The following is a 19,400-nucleotide window of genomic DNA, read 5'->3' on the forward strand; positions in this document are numbered from 1 at the left end:
AATTTTATAAAGATGGAAATTCATGATTATTTTAAAATAGCAGCAAAAACATTTCAGTTTTATGTAAATTTAAAAAAGTATTTTTCATAAAAGAGCCAAAAAAGAAATAAAAGGAAAGTTAGGTTAAGAACTTTAAAAAGAATTGAAATTCAAGATTATTTTACAGTAGCTTTTTTTTGTTGTAAAAAATATTTCAGTTTCAAGTCAATTAAAAAAGTATTTTCTGTATTTCAAAATAATTATAATTTTTTTTAACTATTAAGTATTTTATTTGCCTTGGAAAAGAAATGTGTACTTTCATAAAAGTATATACAGTAGCCTAGGGGACAAATACAACCCTTAACTCAGGGATGGGCAAACTTTTTGGGTCGTGGGCCAAAAATCTAGAAAAAAAAGTTTGGTGGGCCGAGTAAAAACTTCTGAAATAAAATAAAGTCAATTCATCATTGAGTGCACGTCACTCCACATCAATTTTGCGTTTTTTAGTTGCCATTTTGGGATAAAAAATGTTTACAAATAACTCAAAAAGGCAGTAGCCATTTTATACATTTAATAATTTCATTATTTACAATGACATTGTATGTGTGCAACTTTTCCATACACAGTAAATTATGTTAGAACTCGTGCCGGCAGAAAAATCCGTTCGTTGGAACTTAAAACGCGTAGTCAGCCTCATGTGAAGTACAATTCACCTATATTAGATTCCATATGTCTGCTCCTCGAGAAAGACAAATACTAGTTGGAGCTAATCTACAGCTATTCTATAAAGAACTTTTGCTGTCAACATTTTACCAGTTAAAGCTGTTTGTGCTAACTATTTTAATTAATTTATGTTTTGTAGAACAAAAATAGAGAAAGTGAAAAGGTCATCAGTACTTTGTTAAAAAAGAAATCAACAAAAATAGTTTTAAACAAAGTAGATATATTCGCAACTGATCGGCTAGTTAAAATTTTGTCCGCGGGCCGGATAAAATCTTCCGGCGGGCCGTAGTTTCCCCATCCCTGCCTTAACTGGTTAATGTCACCCCTTGCTTGCAAATAAAAAATTATTAGAAAAAAGCTACATAAGTAAGATGAAAATTTTAAAACCCGTTTCAAAATTTTCATCCCCGACCGCAAAACGCACCCAAATTAAATATAAAAACTGAAAAATTTAGGAGTACTTGCTAAAAAATATTCAAAACAAATGTAGATTAGAAATTCAATTTAGATTAAATATGTAAGCAATTTATGCATAACAAAAATAAATAAATTATAATAATAAAACTAATTTTTCTTCATAATAATTTATTTAAATTAAAGAAGACAGAGTGTATAAAATATGAGAGGTGTCTTAATTTGAAAACATTTTACAGATACTTTGCATTTTATTTTTTTAAACAAGCAGCTAATATTTTTATTAAGCAAAAGAATAATTGTAGTATTATAAACTGATATAAATCCTAAATTTATCTTGGCATGAGAAAGCCAAAAGTGTTTTCTTTTTATACCCTTTTACTAAAATTGTTAAGCACCTCTTATCTAAAGAAGGAAAAAAAAAACATTCCTAAGAATAGTGCCCTTAATCGTCACATAATTTTGAAGAAACAGACAAAAAAGTGCTTTTTTTAAAATGAAGAATATTATATAAAACTAAGCGCAAACACAATATATGCTTTCTTTTCTAATTTTTGGGTTAATTTTTAACTTACATGTTTAATGAGTGCTGACATCTAGTTACAAATAAACTAGCTATTTCCAGACTAATTACAAATAGTCTGATACTGCCACCTGGTGAAAAGATGGAGAAATAAATGTGATTCAGGGGCATACAAAATAAATATAATAATTTTATTAGCATGTTACTTTTGAACACTAGAGCCCAGAAATATCACGAGCACAAGAAATAGAGAGCAAAACTTGTTTTGACGGGAGAGAAAAGGAAGGTGTTCTACTAAAAATAATTACTCTATACAATAATCTATAACTCTTTAGAGAAAAAAAAAAGAAATAAATTGAAAAACATATATATCCATTCAATAAGAGCTGCTAATACAAAAATTTCAAAAGAAGTTCGTTGTAAGAAAATTGCAACATATTAACTGCATTGTTTTTTCACTTTCTTTGATCTTTAATAGAAATTAAGTAAAGAATTGTTGCCTATCATGCATTTTTTGAGAAACACTGTAAGTAAAGTGTTCGTTTTAAAAACAAAAACATTTCTTATTAGAAAATAAGAATACTAAATTTTATTTCTTGCATATAAATTGAAAATGATTTAAGCTCTATTTTAGACCCTTTAAAATAAACTACAAATATAATAACCTCACACAATATAATTGGACAATTTAAAGCCCTAAATAACCCTAACTATTATGTTTATAAATGACATAACAAAAAAAGAAAATAACACTATACTTATACGAAAAAATAAATACTTTTTAATCCGCAATACATGATAATAAAAAAAAAGTAATAATGAATTACGACCAATAACATCAAAATAAATGTTTAACACTAAAGAATAAATAAATTCACCAAATTCCAATAAAAAAGAAAAAAATTCAATTCTCTATATGATGTAACTAAATTAACATGATACATACACAGAAAAACAAAAATTAATAATACCAACATTGTCACAAGGATTTTAAAAAAACAAACAATGATAAATATTTTCACATTTAACAATCACACAGGTTACAACAATGCAAACAAAATGGGACAAGTAACAACCTCTCAGCAACGCAACAATGTGCGACGTTACATAACATGATCCACATGTTAAGCAATTAACAGACACCAGCAAACAGGAACACAGTTCCTAACAACCACAGACACTTAACAATCAGCATGAACACTGAAACAATACATCAATCACAACTCCGATACATTGAAATAACAAATCAAATCGACTCATTTTCCTTCTATCAATCTCCTCCGGGCATTGTTACCTCAAATATGCTAAGAGCCTGATGCACAAACTCGTATTGCTCCGCTGTCTGTATCATCCCTCCCCTAAGAGTAACAATAAATATTACATGATCCATTTGTGCCTATTACTCAAAATAAGAAGATCAAAGTAAAAAATATGAAATAATGGTTGTGATAGTCAAAAACAAGAAATAGTGGTTGCCATGGTGCATACTAAATTGTAGAGACTACCCAATCAGGGCTGCCACTTAAATCTGGAAAAAAAAATTCCCTGTGTTTTCCCTGTACATATTATACACAATGTATTAAGAGGAAACATAACAATTACTGTGTTCTTGTGTGAGCTACATTACATTGTTGTTACATTATATATGTTTATACTGAGAGCTATATTACACAATTACTGCACTAATGTGTGAGCTATATTGGGCTAACTATACTAATTTTAATTCCTGGAAAAACTTAGAGAAGAAAAGGAATAGCTGAACATATTTTAATAATGCAGGGGTGATTGTGAGCTCAATTAAAAAATCCTGAAAATTTCTTGAGTAAAATCATTGATGATGCATTTCAAAAACTTTCGCGTTCAGGAACCCTCTTGTTCATTCCAACTTTTTACGTGAGGAATCCTCAGTGGGTTAAAAGAAAAAAATACGTAACAGAATTTCCGGTAGTTTCCTAATAAGTTTTTAAATATATATATATATATATATACTAGCTGACCCGGCAAACGTTGTTTTGCCATATGAATTATTTCTAGAGTATAAAAATATATCTTATTTATTGTAAGTGTGTGAATACGTGGCATGGAGCGCTGTGAAGAGTCATGGAGCGCTGTGAACGATGACGGGATGTGAAAATAATAACACACTAAATAATATTTTTTTAAATTTATGTCAACTTTTTTTTTTATAAATTATATATACAACGAATTCTGAAAATATTAGTCAACAATATTAATCTCTTAATGCAATGGAGTATACAATATTTTTTGTCATTCCATCTTTAGCTAACACAAATAAACTGGATGGTTTGCTCAAATCTAAGCCACAAACAGACAGTGTTTGGCCTTATCATTGCAAATGCCAATCTAATGGGGAACTGAATGCGTTTAAATTGAATTGGCACATCTGTGGGTATAATAGGGATTCGTGGAAGAAATATACTTTCGCCCCGGAATTTGCCATTGCACAGCCGTGGGTTCAAATTACGAAGCAAAATAACCAGAGATCCAACTTTGAGTACTAAATTATGCGGTGGTATGCCTGGTAAATCCAATGAGTTTAAAAACTCTGTTGGAAAATTTGCAGCTTCAATGGGATCACAAACTGCATCAGCAGATGTTTATGTCATCAAGTTACCTGGTAATAACTATTGCATCTTCAGATTCAATTCGTTGACGTCCACATTTTTTGCTGCTAAGATCCCCCTTTCTGCCAGCCACTCATGATGAATGTATTGTGTGTGTACATCGGGCAATATTAGATTAATGAGAGCATCTTGTGAATCAATGATTATGCAGAAATCGTCCGGTAATTTTATGCATCCAGTCTCATCCATAGTAACTTTTCCATCACCGATATCTAACAATTGTTTTGAATATGTTTCAGCAGATGGATCTTGAAGCATTTGGAAGTGCATATTTACTTTTAGTTAAACTTTTCAACATTACGTCACAGTGGAGATGATTTCAAGCAAGCATTGATTTCATCAGCGTACGTTGAATGCGAAATGACGCGAAGTGTTTGTCTGAAATCACCTGAAAGGAGTAACAGAGTGCCGCCAAATAATTTGTCATCGTTTTTTACATCTTTCAATGTCCTGTTCAACGCCTCAAGCGAATGTTTGTGTGCCATAGTGCATTCATCCAAGATGATTATTTTACAGTGTTTCAACACTGTGGCCATAAACAATTGCTTTTTTATGTTGCACATTGTGTCTGGGTTGTTTTGAATATTTAGTGGCAGCTTAAATATTGAATGAGCTGTTCTGCCTCCATCTAATAAAGTTGCTGCAATGCCAAATGATGCAACGGCCAATGCGATGCCATTATTTGATCGTATTTCAGCGAAAATTAGCGAAATAATAAGTGTTTTGCCAGTTCCACCTGGTGCATTAAAAAAAAAATCCACCTTGTCCTGCCGAAACTGTGAGCATAATGCGGTCATAAATGTTCCTTTGTTCCCCATTCATTAGTAGAACATTGCGAGTAACAATCGCTGCCATTTCTATTGTATTGTACTGAAGTTCACGATTCATGTCAGTGTTTAATAAATCAGATGCACTTCGATTTGGCGAAGGCTTACCGAAATGACTGAGTGGCAAGTTGGCAATAATAATACGAAGATCCTCAATAGCAATCAGTGCTTCATTGTACATAGCATTGCTGAATGCTATCGTTAGATCATTGCAACGTGTGCGATATTGATACCGTATATCATCAGTTATCGAATCTTTGTGATTATCCCATAATGTTTCTATACGGGCCGGAAACATGTAGTTAATACTATAGCAAATAGTAGACGAATTTGCTTTGCAGTACAGTTCAATGCTGCTTCAGCAAACATACATTCCCACTGGTTCTCCTCTTCCAGCAAGCCGAGTGCAAGACATGCATCTTTATACGTTGCATGCTGATGTCCATCGACTTTACGTATATCTTGAAATGAAAATGAGCCGGTGACATTAACCAGCAACAGTCGAAAATAAAAGCACTCAGTCTGCCTTGGATTGGCTGTAAATACTCTCCCCAAGGCGTTTGATTTGAATAAACCGGGACATGCATCAACCGGTGGGGTGACCATTTTTTTTATTTGAGCCCATGTGAAATAGTGTGGTACTTCTGAGTAGAGTAATGTTCCTGCAAAGGCACCAAAAGCATCTGCACGATTACACAATTCAAAAAATTCGGTGAGTGCAGTTTTCGTTGGATTTATAGCTCGGTCAATCGCTGTCTCATTCGTGAAATATACGCTCTGACCGTTTTCAAGATGGATGGCTAAATGAATAACGGTTGGATCCCGTTCATGAATTGGGAATTCAAAGATATGCCAAACAGCTTCATTGGAGCTGATGTATCGGCCAATTTGGAACAGCGTTATTTCATCGTTGTTATTCACTGGAAGAGCAGTCACATTGGTATTTTCAACTCGAAATACTGATGTAATTTAAAATACTAATTCGGGGTAATTGTAAGGCTAAGTGAAAAATCTCAGAAAATTTTAATCATAAAAAAAAAAATTTACATCAATTTACAAACCTTACATTTCATGTTTGACATAAATTTTTTAACAAACATTTTTAATTTAATTATCTACTAATAAAGAATATTACACCTTTATAACTAATTCAAGAAAAAACCAACTTACTTCTTAGAAGAGTCACAGCAACGGATTTTAAAATAGCGTTATCGAATTTTCCAAAATGCAAAAATAAAAATTGTGATATTGAAGTTTTAATATGCACAAATAAGAATCATGATGCATAATTTTTAAATTGTGTGAATACGAATCGCAATGCATTGTTTATAAATCTTGCATCGATGTTTGATATTACAACCGTGCGACTACCAATAGCAATGTTGTATTTTAAATTCACGTGAATTCAAAGTCAGGCACTCTGACTGCCTGGCCAGTTGTAAATGAATGTAAAAAAATAATGATGTAAAATAATGTAATAAATTTATACACGTAACTTACAAATCTTCAAGAGAAAACATAAAATGCTTTTATTACTTACCTGTCAATTCTTAATGAGCAAACTATTCCGAGAACATCTACAGAATTTTCTTCCAAAAGCTGTTGTATACCAATGCTAGCAGCAATAAAGCATCCAGTTCTACCTATTCCGGCACTGGAAAAGTTAAATAATTTTAATTCCAAACAATAAATTTACATTTATTTGTTGATGTTGTTTCTAATGCCACTTGCCAATGGCAGCAAGCCTGATTTGTAAACCAAGCAAATTTAAGACAGAGAGTATGCTTCTTGTTTTTCAGTGACGCCATTTTTGGTCAGGAAAACGATTCCAGCCACACTCGTACGTCACAGTCCATTTTACAGTGCCGACTGCTTCATTCATCCATACATCATAAATTTGAACCAGAGAACATTCAATCTCCAATCCAAAATAAAACTTAACAAAAATTAATTAGCAAATAACCTCAGAAAGTCAAATTGAAAAGCATTAATTTCCAGCACTTGACTTGAATCCTTTTTAATCTATGAATATAGAGTTGATATAGATTAGTTTTCATGGGTTATGAAAAGTACGTGATAGAAAATTTTTTGCTATATGATTATTTTTCAATTTCTCAAAATTTTAATAAAAAATTACAAATTGATAAAAAACAAAACAAAATCACAGATGTTTAGATTAATCTTATGCCTCAGTTCATCATTATGTTGGTTTTACTGTTGTCTATAATGTCAGTTATGGACAAAGTGATTTGTGAATATTTTTTTAATAAAAACCTATCTTCTGGCTCCTGTGAAAATGACAAGGTGAGGTTTCGCCCTCTATTTTTTGCTCCCGTGAAATTTCCGGGCTGGAGTGTTCAGTAGTAACGCGCCAATAAGAATAAAACTAATTCATTTCTTTTGTCCAGAAAACATTTTACTTCTCATTTTACACACCTGATGTCAATACCAAGATCTTTTTAGGGTAATTGTAGATAGTTAGTTTATTTTAAACTAGATGTCAGTACTAATCAAATATGTGTATTTGGCTAAATAGGCACTTTTATGACCGTTTTCTTGAAAATTAACCAATTGTTAAGGGGTGAATTTAGAAAATATAAAAAAATTCTGACTAATAACCTTTATCTCTAAAGAAATCTATTTTTATATTGATTTCATTAATCACTAATTGTTTTAGCTATAATTTATGTTACATATTATGGAAAACAGAATTATGGAAAATCAAAAATAAGATTTTATGCACATTAAAGTATTTTTTCAAAGAAGATGAAATTACCTGCAGTGAACGATCATGGGTCCCTTAGTCGCTCCAGAATTATCACGCCTTAGACCTTCCACTTCAAGAGCCATTGCTAACAACTGCTTTGCTGTTTCAGGTGTTTTATGATCAGGCCAAGTGGTGTACCAAAAATGATGAACAGTGTGCGTTTCACTTCCCTTCTGCAAATAAATACATTTTTTTTTGAGAAGGAGATTTATTTTAAAATAGTGTGGGGAGAGTCACATAGACAATGTCAACCTTCATCTATGAAAAGGTACTCCAACATAGAATCGAGTTAACATGTATTATATACTATTGAATTGGAATTTTATAGTGGTAGACAAACTGGTTTTGTTTAAGGTAGAGAGAGCAGTATTAAGATAGCCGTACTTTTGACAGGGTTCCCACTGAATTTCAGAAAGAAAAAAATTCCCTGACTTTTCCAGGTATTCTAGGTAAATTTAAATGAAAATTGAGACCATATTTTCATCAGAAAACTCTGATTCTTTTATTTGTAACGTGAAATATTAGATTTTCTGTGTAAAAAAATATTATTAAATGAGGAAGGGAACATTTCAGTTTGACTACAATGTGATATTTTTACAACATATAATTTCAATAAATGTTAGAATTATTTAACTAGAATCTATATAACTGATTACTGTTACTGACAATTTTAAGACTGGTTATTTTTCAGGTATGATATAGGAATATTCCAGATTTTTGTAAAATGTTTTTTAACTTTCCCTGATTTTTAGAATAAAAATAAAATTCCCTGACAATTCCAAGTTTTCCCTGACCCGTGGGAACTCTGTTTTGAGAGCTGGTTGTGATAGTTGTATTAAATTCACGTTCATGGTCACTCCTGTGTTGCCATTAGCAGGTGAGATTTTTTGAGACTGAGTAGCAACAGAGTGAGAAGATGGACAATGTCGCAGTCACAAGTCAACTGTTCAACGTGGACCATCCATCTAAGTAGGCATGTTCATATCGAAGTGGGCGTTTCTGCTAAGGAAGGTGTGGTCACATCACCTCTGGGTCTCCAAAGTGGGAAGAGTCACATATGTCAACCTTTATCTATGAAAAGGTACCCCAACATAGAATCAAATTAAAATGTCCTATATACTATTGAATTGGAAATAGTAATTTTGTAGTGGTAGACACACTACAAAAATAAATTGAATATGATGTGATGATATGATAATAGAATATATGAAAAATAGAACATGATGAAGTTATAAATAAAAAGCTTATTGTTAAAATTTAATTTGAACTTTATACCATCCTATTTTAGCTTTACCCCCCAAAAAGAAAGAACAAAATAAAATGCTCATGCTAAGCCTAATATCGAAATCAGAAAGAAAGGTTAAACTTGCAAAGAATGATGTTAAAATAAAATCGTTTCATTTTAAAAAAAAGGAAATTAAAAGAATTTCGATTTATTAAAAGTTTCTTCAAATAAAACTCTATACTACTACTATTCATATAATCACAATACTTTGTAGACAAATTAAACAATAATCAGAAAAAATTAAAATTATGTGTATCAAATTTTTTTTTTAAAAAAAGAAAGAAAAAAGACAAAACTATTTTTTGTTTTCTGTAAAACCCCCCCCCCCCCCATTTTCTGGGATAATCTGAAGCACTTGCTGCCCTGCGTTAAAGTTTATGTTATTTTGCTACTAGAGATTTCAAAAATGACCAATAATTTTAATAAATAATTTGAAGAAACAGACGTTAAAACAAAACACAGATGGCGCTGCTTACCAAGTAAAATTATAAAATAATGCTTTCAAAATAACTGCCATTTTACAGCAGCAAATAATGTTATAAAGTCTGAGGGAAAAATTAGCTAACACCTGCAAAAATAATTTATTGGAAAAGTCCGGAATGCAGTAAGAAACACTGCTTAACAGTTTTCTAGTCAGTAGCACCACCTACTGATGAAATTTTTACTGATTTTGAAATTTGAGGAGAAAATTTCTAGGTTGCTAAGCACTTTCAAAACATCTTCAATTTTACAGCAGCAATAACGTTATACAGTCTGAGGGAAAAATTAGCAAACACCTGAACAAATAATTTAGTTGGAATTGTCTGTAATGCAGTAAGAAACAGGCTTAATAGTTTTCTAGTCAGTAGCTGAGAAATTGGTATCCAATTTTAAAATTTGGGGAGTAAATTTCTAGGTTCCTAAGCACGAAATAGCAAACCCTTAATTTCTATCTCTTTTTCATAGATTTTTTCACTTACAAATTTTTAAAATTGGCGAAATTATCATCTAATTTCTGAAGGCAGGGGTCTGTCTAGGCTTTTTTGAGAGGTACCTATTTTGTGAAATTTCAAAGTAATTTGTGAAAATTAAAAATTATATTAAAAATCAACACAAAAATATGGTAAAGGTAGAAAATATTTTTAAAAATTGCCACTACAAATAAAAATCATATATTTATTAATCATATTATTACTCGTAAATTTCTATACATTTTCCCTCATATATTCAAAAACAATTTTGCTGTTGTTAAATTTTGGGATTAAAATTGTATCCAAATTTAAAAATCCATAAAAACCATTGTCCATAATTAAATTTCAACTTGAATTAAATAAAAACATGCATTTAACAGTACTAGCACTAAAAGTTATTTTCATTATGAGAACAACAAACAGAAAAAAGTTTCACAGAGAAAAAAATATTTCATAAAAAATAAAGGTCTGTTAGAATAAATTTACAATAGTGCGTAAGGTAATATTCGAATGCTTAGAATAATGTTTGAATTACGACTCTCTGATTACATAGGGTTCTCGTTGTTTCATTTAAAAAAACTCAGCAAAAAAAAAAGCTCACTTTGATATGGCGCAAAGCGATTGGTTAGACTTATCACATTGCACTATCTGACCAAACATGTGCAACCTTTTCGTAAAAGGCAGCTAACGGAAAAGCTACTCTCTTCCATAGATTTCAACGAGAACAGGGTTTGCATGAGAACTTGCTTTTTCAAAATTAATTTGTAAAACTACCGTTTTTCCTAAAGTTGAATTTGTGAAGGCACTGCTAAATGGCAGTAAATATACCCTGTAAGCAAAATGCAGTAAACAATAAAATTCCCCCCCTTCTACTTCATTTCAATCTATTTTTGAAACCAATTCACTTTTGAGAGACCCAGTAAAACTAACTCCACAGAAGTACATTAGAAAATGATGCGACTTACTCTTAAAAAGAGTTCTCTAATGGTGTAACCTTCACGAGGTATGACTCTTATGACAGTTACTTCAACATCTCCAAACCTATCTTGATAATCTGGTATATAAGGTTCACATTTTACCTGAAAGATAGAAACGTAACATGAATATTTTATCATTATAATTGTAATAAAATTTTATAAATTTAGCATGTACGCAGATTACTATTAAGTATCCATATAATTGGTAAAAAGTTTTTTTTTTTGTATTTTGTATAAAAACTACACATAGCTTGTCAGTTTAGCATTTCATAAAATCAAACCAGAACTAATATTTGAAGAAATATTTCCCCATGTTTAACTTATTCATGAAAAAACAACTTACATATAAGGTTGAGTCAAAAGGTTTGTATATACTAAGTGGAGTTCAAAGTTTCGCCTACAAATTTATTATTTCAAATATTATTTCATCACTTGCATTGAACAGCCAAATCTATATCAGATTTACCACTAAATCATTATTATCTTACATACATTATCTGCTAAATTTTAGATTTTCAAATTCATGACTTTCCATGACTAATTCCTAGAATTTTTCATGACTTAAAGAAGTTACTATTTTCTCCGATAAAAACACAGCAAGAAATTTAAAAAATCATTATAATATAAATTGAAATGATAGGTATAACCAAAACTGTCATACTCTGCATATTCATATTTATAGGTTTTAAATTTAGAAAAAGAAAAATTCAGATAGTAAGGAAAGAGTTGAAGCAATAAAATAGCTGAAAAAATACAAAAGCAAATAATTTTTTTCTGCAGAATTATATTCTTAAGATACTTTTCTTGTTCATCCGAAAGGAAAGAAATACTCCTGATTTTTCTTTTCTCATTTCGGAATTAAAAAAAAATTCCAATGACTGGCTTGCTTCAGCTAGAATTTTAAATTGATAAAATAAAAAATGAATAATAACGAAAATTCTGAAATCACAGAAGTTTAAAAGATAATTCGCTCTAGAAAAGATGTTTTTTCATTCATTTTTTTAGAGAACACCATAATTTTTAAAGAACATGGTAGAAATATCTTATATTTAAATAAAATGTGACTGGGGATTTTATTACAAATTCAGATATTCGGAATACCATGAAATGGGGGGGGGGGGTGTTATTTTTAAATTCGATTTTAAAAATCAGATTTTTCAGTGACCCAAATCCATGGTTTTCTTAAAAAAATAGTTAAAATCATGACATTTCATGACAAATTTTGTCCAATACCAAAATTCATGACTTTCCATGATTTTTCGAGACTTTCCAGATGCGCGGATACCCTGTACATAGCAATTTTGAATCCAATACATAAGGCAAGAGAACTCTTGGATTAAACATCGGGACAAAACCACAAAAATATCGAATAGTTTGCTTAAAGGCTAAAAAGACAAAACTACGGTTACCTCATTACATCAATTATTTACATGTTTCTTATGAATTTCATTTTTCTTTATTCTCTTTTAGTTTAGTTCAATAGGACAAAGTATTTGCCAATTACTGTTGAAAATAACACTAAATTCTGAAGAAAATATATCTATCATGCTGTAAAACAAGTAAACTGTAAAAACAAGTTAAATATTATTAAACCAAAGCAAAATGGACCAGAGGATTCATGAATAACTGATAAATGATGAAGAATAAAAATTTTTTCTTAAGCTATTGAATTCTAGTGTTACTAAGTGTTTTTTTCCCCAATCAATAATGTAAATATCTAAATAACAAAAAAAAAAAAAAAAAAAAAAAAAAAAAGGTTTAGTGAGCGCTTACTAAGCTAAATGTTTCTGCACTCAGAAAATTTTTTTTAACGGAAGAACTACCTTTAGTTTTTCTTTCAGTTTAGTAATCATAACAATGATGGGACTCCTTTCTTTCCATATCATCAACCAAAAATCATCTACAGTATGAGGCAAGGGGCCTTGAGTAGCTATATATGCATTTACTTCACCACCATAGCCCTGAAAGCAAAATTAATTGAAGATTTAAAAGTATAATATTCTATTATAATAAAAGTATACTAATACACATACAAATGTGTCTTGTTTATTTATTTTCTTAAATATACAGATAAAGGCACAGTTTTAAATTTAGTGATGTTATTTTAAAGTTAGATTATTTCCTATTTTAAGTAATAATGTAACATTCCCATTTGCCTAATAACATTGCGAAATGTAATTTTTTGTGTATCTTTATTTTTAAAAAAAAGGCAGTTTAATTTCAACAGTCATCTAAATTAAAAATATGTTTTTAATTCAAAAAAAAAAGTATATATATATATATATATATATTAAATAAGAATTAGTTTACCAGGCTTTAATTTAGAATTTCTAACTGAAAATTTATTTTTCTATTTAAGGCAGAATCTGTAAGAAAGTTCATTTTTTAAGAATCAAAACTTTTAAAATAGGTTAAACATGTGGTTTTAAAGATGGAAAAAAAAGAGCATCGGATTTTAGGTTATTTACATTTAAGAGTTTGTAATCGAAAGCAGGTAGCTCTGTTTTCTGGGCTTTTTCATTATGTATCATCTTGCTGTAGTTAAAATGACTTAATAAATTTACAAAATTTATTTTTGTAAGTTTTCATGGAATTTAAAAGAGATACCTATTTTTATAGCAAGTTACTTAAATGAAGAATTTTTACAGTAGAAAATTAGTATTGTTTGGATTGGGATTGGCCACAAAATATCAATCTATTGTTACTTATCTGAGCAATAAAATACACACATAAAAAAAGATTTTTTTTCTGTATAAGAGGCTTTCTCCGTATAAGAGATTTTTTCCCCTCCCTTGCACCACTTTAAATTTTGTTACTCCTACATGAATAGGAAATAAAAGGTAATTACTAAGGCCCTGATTTTGATGACATTTGCATTTTTTGTCTTTTAGAGCATTTTTTGAGATTTATAGGGCATTTTCTTTAATTTTTGGGGCATATTTTGCATTTTAAAGCATTTTTTAAATTTTTTGTTAATTTTTATTATTTTTTATTATTACACTGGCTTCCAAACAATGAAGAAAATCTCTAGGATATTAACAGGTGAAGCAACATCTTTTCAAATTGAAGAAGAATTGCCAGTAAGTGTGACCGTCCTTTTCAAGTACGCACCAATAACATCAGTAGACGTTGAAAGAAGCTTCTCCTGGTATAAATTTTTTTTTTTCAGACAAGAAACGCTCGTTTACACTTCAAAATATTAAAAAAAAAAATAATAATCCATTGTAATTCTGATATTTAGTAATATTATGAGATGGAAGTTGTTATATTCATTTAAGTTTCTATACAAAATGAAAATGTTTTGGAGTCAATATATTTTCCTTTTTTTTTTTAATATTTTAGGATATAACATATTTTTCAAACTTTAATGAACGTAGAACAAGTATTGCATTGCTTTATATTTTTTGAAACGACTCATAATAATTTTAAAGAGTAAAACATTGTTTTAGTTCAATATTTTTACTTCTATTTAAGTCATGTCATAAGGCATTTTTAGCGCAATTTTCGCATTTTAAGGACATTTTTTGCACTTTTAAGGGCATTTTTTGCAGTTTGTAAGGGCATTTTTTGCACTTTTTAAGGGCATTATTGAGATATTTTAGGTCATCAAAATCCGGGCTCTAGTAATTACTATTTATTTGTAACTATTTGTTTCCAGAAGCACCAAATGCAATTTCATAATAAATGATTTTTTATGCAGTTGTAATATTGACCATATTAGACTTTACAACTTTTTAAAGAAAATGTCAGAACAGAATGAATGGAGCTAAATAAATAAAAATAGACTCACTCGAACATAATTGGCATTAATATAACTAGATAATGGATCATCCTTTCTTTCATATAAACTTACTCTGGTATTTTCATCTGAAATTAAAATATTATAAATAGATTATGAAAATATATTAAAAAGTCTTAACACATGACATAATAATAAATGTAAATAAATAATTAAAGTAATGGAACATAAAAAGAATATTAGTAAAGTAAAATTGTTAAAAACTGTATACTATTTTAGACAAGTAGAAATTTTTTGTGCAATAAATATTAATGCTCATAAACCAATTTTTCTTTGTGAAATGATTAAACTAAAATAAGGTAAAATTGTACATGCTGACATCACACTATGTTAATAATAAGAAGTATTTTTGATATTCACAGAATAGTACTCTACAGGTATTTATATTATGCTAAATAATATGAGCTGATTTTAAATTTTTTAAACTATTTTATTCTAATTTAATTAAATTTAAACTATTTTATTCTAATTATTCTAATATAAATTTTTTTAAACCATTTAATTCTAAATGAAGCATATATTTTTTTGAAAAAGAAATTAATGACTTTTGTAAGTTTAGAATTTTTAAATAATACGAACATATAAAAGTTTTCTTTTTTTAATATCTAGATTATCTATAATTTTTATAGAAAATAACAATAAAAAAAAAAGCAAGTTATTGGTGTAAGGTATAAGGAAAAATCAAGAGTGGCCTGTTGCTAGTAGTAGGCAACTTTAAAAACTGGTAATTTTTTTCTTTCTTCAAAAATGCAATATCTAAAACTATTGATATGAACTGATTATTTTAAAGTTAAGATAATAAAGGTTATGCAAAATTTAAATGTAATATTTAACCTTTTTACAAAAAAATTAAGGTTAGAGTTTTTAAACCAATTATGCAAAACAAAACATTTGTTTATTAACAATTATAAAATTCACTAGTTAAAAAAATTCACTACCGTAAACCGGGGCGAGTCTACCCATTTTTTCAGTTTGTTAACTTTCAAGTGGTCAAACTTTTGTAAATATTAAAGAAAAAAGTTCTTTAATAGGTGTTTCGGAATCGCTATTTATCCCTCTTTAAAGCTGAGAAATCGATTTTAGAAAATATTAACAGTTACGCTGTTACTGTATATTTTTATAGAACGGCTGACAAATCTCTCGTATGGGGCGAGTCTACCCATTCTACTAAAATGAATGTTAACACTGTAAATAATCAAATTTTACTATTAAATTGTTATTTTAGTTACTATATAGGATATTTATGAAGTAAAATTCATAACTTTATTATATATTCCATTTTTTTATTCATAAAATAACACAAATTGAGTATTTGATCGATTATCACATTTTGATCACAGTTTTGTTTTTATAATCATTAACATTATAAAATAAAATTTTTTTCTGATTATCGTTGATAAAAATAAATTAAAATTAATATAAATTTACAATTAAATAATTAATAAATAGGCAAAAAATCAAAAAATCTTTCAGGCAAAAAAATTGGCAATTAATAAATATATTTTTAATGGCCATATTTTAGTTGTAGTTGTCCTGCGGCAAAATGTTAGTTTTACTCTATAATTTTGGCTAGTTTGCCAAAAAAACAGAACCAACAGGCTCTTAGTTGCATGTATTTATTAAACAGAATAGTATTACCCCACATTTCGATGGTCATGAAAAAATTGAGTTATATATATATATAAATTATATTACATAAGCACAATAAGTTATATCCATGAATAGTTTAAACTCTGCACTTTAAGCTTGCCAATAAAAATTATATTGCATATTGCCAATAAAAATTAAATTATGATGAGATACTATTTGAGTAGTATTTTTTTTTGAAGATTAAATAAAAAACTTCTGAAACTGAAAGAATTAATGAATATGTAAAAACTTTTAATTTAATAAAACAACATTTAAATATCAACAACAAATCTAAAATGACTGTATAAAATATTCAAACTTAAGTCATAAATTGGGTATTTTAAACAAACAATTTAAGGGAGATACAATAAAAAAGTAAGTATTTATGTTATAATTTAAAATTTTTTTTTCTTACTTGGCAATATAGTTTTATATCGGTTTTTAGTACCAGAACCAGCAACTTCTACTTTCTCAGGATGATTCATGGGAATTTCCTAAAAAAGAACATAAATTTTAACTTTCTCAATATTTTATTGACTTTAAAAATATAAGCGACAATCAAGAATGTTTTAGAAAATTCACCCAAAATTCAGTATGAAGTGCTTTAACATCTCTAAGAACAGATCTCAGTTGACGTCTGGTGAGCCTTTTGCTTGCTGACTGTAGGTATTCCTCCGCTGAGCTGTAAGAAATAAATAATATATATAGGGTATCTGCTACATTTTAGATTTTCAAATTCATGACTTAAAGAAGTTACTATTTTCTCCGACAGAAATGTAACAATAAACTTAAAAACGCATTATAATAACATTCATTGAAATGATAATTAAAACCAAAACTGTTATACTCTGCATCTTCATATTTATAGATTTTAAATTTAAAAAACAGAGTAAAGAAAGGGTTGAAGCAATAAAATAGCTGGAAAAAAAATATACAAAAGCAAATTTTTTTCCACTTATTTTTCTGCAGAATTATATTCTAAAGATACTTTTCTTGTTCATCAGAAAGGAAAGAAATACTCCTTTCTCGTCTGTTCTCATTTCAAAAAAAAAAAAAACGCCAATGATTGACTTGCTTCGGTTTGAAATTTAAATTGATAAAAAAATAAATAAATAATAAAAATTCTTAAATCACAGAAGTTTAAAAGATAATTTGCTCGACAAATGATGTTTTTTCTTTAATTTTTTAAAAGAACACCATAATTTTTAAAGAACACGATAAACACATTTTATATTCTAATAAAATATGACTGTGAGTAGTGATTTTGTTAGGAAATCAGATATTTGAAACACAATGAAATTGAGATTCCATTTTAAAAATTAGATTTTTCGGTGCCACGATTTTTTTAAAAAAATAGTTAAAATCATGACATTTTTGTTCAATACTGAAATTCATGACTTTCCATGAATTTTCATGACTTTCCTGGTACCGGATACCATGATATATGCACACACATACAGCACAAAAAAGAATAAAAGAAACAACATTTTGATAAGCCAGTATTTAATTTATATACAGTTTGTTTAAAGTAAGAATTCCCCTAGCGATTCATCTGAACCTGTGGCAGCGACTGTAATAAATATTCGACATTAAATAGGTATAATTATTTCAAGTGGGGGTCATTGTTTAGGACAAGTTTTATATCAGGTCAGCGAGAGAAAGGATATCATTTTTTTCGGTCTACTGTATTAGCTCTAGAGTGAAGAGAAGCTACCCTCCCTGAAATGTGCTATTCTTGTTTAAATAGCATCAGGCTTTGCGGCAGGGGGAGTTCTTACGATAGACAAAATATAATTTTTTTTTAAAAATTCAGTAGTGCTTAAAAATTTTGCTTCGATTTCTTACAGCACAATAATAGCCACCCTGTACTTTTCTCTAGAAAAAGTTTATATCAGTATAAGCTTTGCCTTTAAAAATAGAAGATGCTAGAAAAACTCATAATGAATATTATTAAAATAGAACATGAACAAGGTTAATGCTAAATTGTTAACCTAATTGTGTGAATTGTTAACCCTAGATATGTAAATCCAAAATAGGTAAGCACTTATAACTTCTAAGGATCTTTCTAGATCAATAGAGGAATGTTTATGAATAGTCTATCTCTTACTCATGTTCATTTATCTTGGATTAAATAGGTCTAGAAACAGGAGGCATTTAAAAATCATACGAATTGAACCAACTTACCATTCTTTTGGTGGAGTTCCACAGTGTATATTTTCTTGAGAACGATTCAAATCAAGTGTTAATGAAGCATTTGAACCACGCCTAAAGAGAGGAAAATTTTTTTTTTGTTAGACATGTTAACAAATAAAAATTATTTCCAAATGAGGGAAAGGTACACTTCATGTTACGAAGCACTTTTCAGCTTTCTTCAGTTTCTTTTTCATTAATTAGGTTTATATTATTGATTGAACCATAATGATAAAGATGTGTTGCCAATTAGGCAGATAATAAATACTTAAATAAAACATTGGAGAGATAAAATAACAGAGATTTTACTAGCGGCAAGTATGTGTACAGTTTTGATACCTCATGCATATCCATGTAAGTCGAAAAGAGAAATTCAAAATTGGAAATAATATATGCACATTTAGCGAAGTAAAAAATATGTAAATAAATCTTAATCTAAAAAAGATTTTTTTAAACGATTATTCATAATTACTTATATACTATAAACACTCCATATCAAAATAATTTTCTTAATTCTAAGTGATTAGCTTTATTTTACATACTCATATTTTGAACATAATTAGCTGATTTGGTTGCACAAAGGACATTTTTATCAAATTTCTGTTCATAACAGTTACTTCATAAAAAGCAGGCTTTCAAGTTTTGCATCAGAAAGTAATGAACGCAATTTGCAAGCAATTTTTTTTTCTTCC

At 29.0% G+C, this 19,400-nt stretch overlaps 1 protein-coding gene across 2 annotated transcripts in view; it reads right to left on the reverse strand.

Annotated features, from left to right (window-relative positions):
- Positions 1-2,089: 2,089 nt before the first annotated feature.
- The window catches only part of LOC107453220 (tyrosine-protein phosphatase non-receptor type 5), a 29,497-nt gene continuing 12,186 nt past the window's right edge, over positions 2,090-19,400 (reverse strand). For both annotated transcript variants that reach the window (XM_043051601.3, XM_071182825.2), the window contains 9 exons: positions 18,703-18,783; positions 17,101-17,200; positions 16,934-17,012; positions 14,881-14,957; positions 12,914-13,051; positions 11,079-11,192; positions 7,888-8,051; positions 6,652-6,765; positions 2,090-2,997 (listed from right to left, as the gene is read on the reverse strand). In XM_043051601.3, the coding sequence (XP_042907535.1) occupies positions 2,910-2,997; positions 6,652-6,765; positions 7,888-8,051; positions 11,079-11,192; positions 12,914-13,051; positions 14,881-14,957; positions 16,934-17,012; positions 17,101-17,200; positions 18,703-18,783 (955 nt within the window). In that variant the 3' untranslated portion in view covers positions 2,090-2,909. The remainder of the gene's footprint in view (positions 2,998-6,651; positions 6,766-7,887; positions 8,052-11,078; positions 11,193-12,913; positions 13,052-14,880; positions 14,958-16,933; positions 17,013-17,100; positions 17,201-18,702; positions 18,784-19,400) is intronic.

Source organism: Parasteatoda tepidariorum, chromosome 4 (genome assembly GCF_982258835.1).
Source record: "Parasteatoda tepidariorum strain Cologne lab strain chromosome 4, Ptep-v5.0, whole genome shotgun sequence".
NCBI lineage: Eukaryota > Metazoa > Arthropoda > Arachnida > Araneae > Theridiidae > Parasteatoda > Parasteatoda tepidariorum.